We start from the raw sequence: 6,379 nt of genomic DNA, 5'->3' as shown, positions 1-6,379 counted from the left end.
CTAATTTCGGTGTACCGAAAACCGCGAAAAATAATGCCCGCGAAATACTATATAACGCTGAACATTTTTTTTTAAATTGATACCCGCGAATATGTTCTCTAAATAGAATCCGTGAAAATTAGCAATCGCGAAAATCAATACGTTTACAGTAAGTGGTTATGATATATTTCAGATATTTCATATGTGTATAAAAAAATAACGATTAAACATTAAAGAAGTTAGTTTTATTTTATTGTAGTAATGTCACGTATGAAAACATAGTTTCAAAATATAGATCATTTTGTCCAAACGATAATTAAAGCACATACGATAACGTACATGTTTGTTAACAAGTGCGTTGCAATGTTGGATTGACAGAGTGGATTATTTAGTTTTTGTTGCTCCACTGAAGCTTTGAAATCCACACTTAAGACATCGCTACAATTGGTTGTTTTCAGGAGGGCAAGTGAGCACGTCATATAATTATCCATTACCCTAAAAGAAAACAATACTCAACAGTACAGAAAATGAAAATCATTCAGTTCCCATTTTTAGTACATACCCCAAAAAAAGTTGTCCTGAAAAGAGGAAGACAATTGACTTATTTCATCAATATTTACTCTTAATAGAATCATAAACCTTTCTGAAAACATGACATCTTTTTTTCCAATTTGGAACATGCTTGTATATTATACTCATGTATGTTCACTAAATTTCGTCACCATTGGTCTAGATGGTGTTCATTAGTAGATAGCATAGTCAAGCGAACAAACGTAAATACTATTTTTTCCCAATCGTAAAAGATGTTTTCTTTTTCAAAGAGATTCAGAAACGTGATCGTGTATTATGGAAATACCGAAAATCGGTATAATAGTTTTTATTCCGATACAAGAAATTGGATTGAATTATCTCCCTTTCAAGATGCATTAAAAATTACAACTTTTGGGTTACTTTAACGTTGCTGTAAAGGATAGTATAGTTCACGATGGGGAAATTAAATTCAATATTTAGATGATAGTCAAAGTAAGCAACAGACTTATGTGCGTCTACAGTACCCATGTCTAATAAAAAAAAAAAGTAACGGTGATTCAAAACAGGCGCGTAGCTGAGGCCAAATTGAAGTGTAAGCAAAATTACGGCAGGGAGTCTGGGGGCCGCTTAAGGAGCCCTAGTAGGGGGTCCAGGGGGGCGAAGCCCCCCCCCCCCGAAGCTCCGCGGAGATAGCGTTTTAGAGCATCATTTATGCCTCTCCTGGATGTATTTTATCTCCAAAAAAAAATTGCAAAATTAAGTGCAGGCAAAAGCTTTTTCGCCTAACGGCAGCTACGCGCCTGCAAAGTATTCCCTTTGTCAGTTTCCCAGTTAAACATACATAAATGTATAGGTAGCTCTTACTGGCAGACACTGCTGTCATTATCTGTCATTCCATCTGTGTATGGTTTGGTACATCTGTTATACATATCCATAGCAATGTCGTTCTCTATTAAGCAATGTGTTAAAGCCTTGGTCACTGCAAAAAAAAAACATCTTAAGGCATTGGATATTTTATTTAGATAAACTTTACAGAATTATCGCACACATGGTCCGCATCTTTCTTTTCTTATTTACGTTGAAAAATATCACCTTCTCATTTACTGTGTGCAACGTATGTACATGATAGATACAATGGACCGATTCATAAACCCCTACAGCATTATAAAAAATCCCATAGTTCATTACTTTCTTATTCGCGTTTTCTAATAGTACACTGTGACTGCTCCTGCATTTCTGAGTTGATTTATTGTCAATTAAGCTTATTCATCACAACCAAACCAACCGAAAAGGACAATCTGCAGATCAGAACTACTTGGCCATTTCCGCTACATTCAAAATAACCGCGGATGCAGAAAGGTGAATTTCTTCTTGAATTTTGCGGGGAATTATATAGTTATACGTGAATCAAAAATAAAAATTAGATATCACTAGAAATAAAGAACAATAACCCTTTCAAGAATTTTGGCGCGAAGTAAGTGGCAAGCAAGAATTCAATCAGGTTTAACTATAATTTTAGAATCGGATCGGTCAAATTCCGGACAGATTCGTCCGCCAAGTGTCTCCGAGGTTTTTCTTTTGTGTAACGAGAAAGACTGAGGAGTTCCGATTGCGCGCTATTATTTTGAAAAGATGTCTTAATTAAATGTAAAAAAAAAAATTGGGATAACGGAAATAGTATGTCAGTCCATTTTAATTATACATCCGATTCATCATAAATAAATGGCGATACTTATACACTCAAAAATCGTTGTTGGTAAAAAAAAAAATAAACGAAAATATTAAGAGGTTGTCCGAGCAAAAACCATGCAGTGGGTGGTTCATACCAAATTGTTTTCAAAAATTGTTTATCCATTGTACATCACAAATGCATCAAAGTTCAATGCTGCTTTTTGATTAACTTATATTATTAGAGAGAGATGAAATCAATGGAAAGCAAAAAAAAAGGAGATAACCCTTTACTTTGAACAAAATTTGGTTGCTTTGTTAGGGAAATTTAAAGTGATTTTCTGAGCCATTAATTTAAAATAAACTTTTTGATCATTTGACATACATATGATACATACATTACACTGAAACAAAAAAATCAGTGGGATAAAATTTACCCTGTGCCAGCCATATCACAGGATCTGCCTGATTTTTACATGGACAGCCTCTTAAAACCTTTAAACTACATTAAACAATCTTACTGTTCTGATGTTTGCAGTACTCGATGAGGCTCTTCGCTAATGTACCCTGTGCAGGTATTTTGTCAACCAGCTTCCTCGTATAGGTACAATGGTTCAAGTTGTGTTTACTGTAACATGTTGGTATGATGGCAATATTTTTCTCTCTGTAGTGACAAGGGTATATAGGATTATTATTATCGATAACCAATTTTGTCAGATAGCTTAAAAAGGCGAGGAACCCCTTTCTCAACTTGCAAATTGTATGGAAATGGCGCATTTTTTTGTGTCAATGCATACAGTAAAATGTGTTTATCAAGGATTTTCAATATCTTCCCCGGATGATCACCTTAGTTGATTTCACTGGAAATAAGTGACTGTCTAAGGCATTATATCAGAAAATAAAAGCTTAAGTCAAATTATAATGGTTACTTTGTACGAAAGGCCTTTCAAGACATACAACCAATTTACCTTCTTGACATAACTTTCCACTTTCGCTATGATTACGTTTTGAAGCGTCAAATTTATTTAAAGTGGAAAAGTGTAACAATTTACGCTTTAAAACTTGTGCTTTGAGTATTATCTAATAGATAAACTTACGCGATAACATTACATTTATATAATGATATAACGAGAATAAGTATGGTGTATATGTCAAAGAGACAACAACCCCACCGGGATGAAAATGTCAACCCAAGGCGACCCATTGATCTGCAATGAACGACGAGGAAATCGTCATAACACAGGGTAGGCTGCAGCTGGTCCAAAAACATCACAGGTACAGTGAAAGAGTTGCTCATATGTACTCAAGTAACATAAACAATAGACTAAAGGTGAAAACGGAACAAGATAAACAGGGACCAGTAATACCTGACCTGAGACAGGCGCAAAAATGTCGGGGTTTATGAATTGTTTAATACAATAAGTTCATTACTTGATGTTGTTTTTCTTTTAACGCGTTAAAGTTGCATTTTTTGCGTTGAAAAAGTATCAAGTAATTCTACATATAGTTTTAACCCGTTCAATGGGATTAAATGCATTAAAAAAGGCGAGATAAAGTCTTGCGTTAATTCAACGCGTTAAGGGAGACATACTGAAGCGTGTAATCTTCAGTCAAGTGTAAATTCTAGCTGTACTGAATTTAGTCAAGTTTTGAAAATAAGTCAAACCAGATTCTGAAGCAAAAGACTGTTTGTCCTTGTAGCCAGCCGATATGAAATTTATTCTTACCCATAAACTTTTCTCTTTCGTCTACCCTGGACTTTTTAATAAGCAGCTCAGTGGGTGTTTCCGGGAAAGCAGAAGACAGTTAACCTACCTGTGCACTTGGTATATATTACCAGTGTTTAGTGGAGTTCAAGTTGCTCATTTACTTTTGTTGCTTTGCACGAACTGTTTTGGTCATTTTATGCTCTTTACTATGTGTGTCTGTTTTCCATGTCTGGTCTTTGTCCTTGGATTACATTCTTTTGATTTCCGCTGGAATTTTGGTTCCATTAATTACTCTTTCTTATTGTGATACCGAAATCGTTTGTAATCAACAAATAAAATATGATTAATGACGTTTGCTGCAATGTTTAAAACTAACAAGGATTTAAAAAGGTTGTGAAATCTTTTGAGATTGTTCATGCTATTCTAAGAATAAAATCAGTAGAAAAAATATGAGTCAGTGTGCTCGTTTTGAGATATAAGCATTTGAAGTTTTGTCAGGAAAAGGTTGTTTCTGGATCTTTCATAAGTTTTTGTCTTAGTTGGTTTTCATAAAAACTTTCTAACTTTTAACTAGGTGTGTTTAACTAAATAATGAAAAGAAAAGTGGGGCCACTGATCAAATGGTATGTATGCTATGAAATGGATAAAACTAGAGGAGTCCGAAAATCTGCTGAAATGGCTGAACATGAGCAGCAAACATCCTAAAGATCATTTCCAGGTCAAAACATTGGTCATGTAAATATATAGGAAGAATTATCATATTTCATAATTTCACAGAATTACGGACTGAAATCTTCTGAAACGCTTGTCTGAAATGCAAAATTCTCAATAGTTCTTCTTTTCACCCAAAATATATAAAAGTATGTGCTCGGATACATTCTTTAGGTTATTTAATTTTCTTTCCAAGGAGTGCACAGGAGAAACATTCTGATCCCATGGCAAAATATATTTCAACTTCTCCTTTGATTTCGTTTTGAGGTACTCCCAATATTGGATTGATAAAACATTTCAATTTTTCTTTGTATTTTTGGTCGATGACATACGTGACCCACCATTAAACAAAAATATGGAGGACCTTTGCAATTTATTAATGGAACTGTTAAAGCATTTATCGGATTTCATTGGCCTGTGTATGAAACTACAAAAAATTGTAAGTGCATGTAAAATCACGATTTCATACATTTTTTTTTAGAAAATAAAGAAATGCATTATGAAGTATGCAAAATCTAACTTCGATTTGTAATGTATTGAAATAATGAATACATTGATATTTACCCATACTTTGACTTGGGAAGAATCTTAATCTAGAGCTAAATGTCTTAGTCTTACTTGCACATGTCGGTCAAATACTGGTCAGGGGAGCTTAAACCATCAAAATATCGATCACTCAGGCCCATGCATTGTAGTAGATCACAACAATCAGTACAGTTGTCCATGAGTCCGTTTGTCTGTAAACTGGCTGTGTTGACCAAAAATCCACATTGAAGTATGACAAAAACTGCTGGTAAAACTAAAACGATAATTAAAGTGAATTGATCGTTTTCCTCGTCCCAAAACATAGAAGTGAAACCTTTATACGCAAGATAGGTTCCAACAATGTAGGTTTTGTTCAAATCTACAAGGACAAAACTAATACTTATTTAAAATACTATAATGACCCGTGCAGGTCCGGGTGTTAAAAGAATAGGCCAGCAGCAGCGCTAAGCTTGTCGTAAAAGGCGACTAAATAGTGCTCAGAACCCTAGCCGGGGGCTAGGGCGCTCTGCCCACAGAGCAACTGGGATGTGTGCCCCAGGTGGTGGAATGGGGTACCCCTGGCGTGTTACATCCTGGGGTTGTCAGGCTATAATACGGAAAACCTGACCACAAACCATAGTGGTGCACCGTGTTGGGAAAGATGCCACGTTCCTCGCACGTTAAAGAAACTTACTGTGAGTAGGAACCATAGAGCTCCGCCACAGGAGGTCAAATTGCCCGACCCTACCCACCTCTCCCTGTTTCCAGTGGCAATCAAAATTTGTCTACCCCATTGTCCTTGTGACCCATCCCTTTTTCATTTCATCATTTCATGTTCATTTTATCATCATTTTCGAGTTCTTCGTCTGAATATAGCTTAAATATTGCTGCTCGGACGTTAAGCCCCAACAAACAAACAAACAAAATACTATAATAATGAAAATAGTTTAAACATGCTTAAGAATTTTTTTAAATTTTACCTTCAAAAGTAATATTCCGAGTATAATGTGCCATGTTATACTCAGAAAAAAGTTTTTATCCAGAACAGCGTACAGATACCTCTTAATGCCTGTAAACGATATTTCGCAAGTCATACATTTGGGTGTTAGTCACTTGTATCTTAATATTGACCTTAACTTTGTGCGGGATTAAAGTTTTGTATGTTATCTTTTGTAAATATAAATGTAAAAATATATAATTGCTAAAATATCTACATATATATCATATCATTAGATTAAAATATATTAATCCTTTTG

General features: G+C 35.0%; 1 protein-coding gene across 1 annotated transcript; it reads right to left on the bottom strand.

Annotated features, from left to right (window-relative positions):
• Positions 1–214: 214 nt before the first annotated feature.
• Positions 215–6,262, bottom strand: LOC148604588 (uncharacterized). Its single transcript, XM_088550434.1, has 5 exons — positions 6,104–6,262; positions 5,217–5,397; positions 2,700–2,842; positions 1,375–1,489; positions 215–474 (listed from the first exon to the last, which is right to left on the bottom strand). The coding sequence occupies exons 1-5, from the start codon at positions 6,135–6,137 to the stop codon at positions 276–278; spliced, it is 672 nt and encodes a 223-aa protein (XP_088406560.1). The 5' UTR covers positions 6,138–6,262; the 3' UTR covers positions 215–275.
• Positions 6,263–6,379: the final 117 nt, after the last annotated feature.

Source organism: Perna viridis, chromosome 10, assembly GCF_037379345.1.
Source record: "Perna viridis isolate PV_CMFRI_1.1 ecotype Kerala chromosome 10, ASM3737934v1, whole genome shotgun sequence".
NCBI classification, from domain to species: Eukaryota; Metazoa; Mollusca; class Bivalvia; order Mytilida; family Mytilidae; genus Perna; species Perna viridis.
This window is presented reverse-complemented; position numbering and strand designations above follow the sequence as displayed.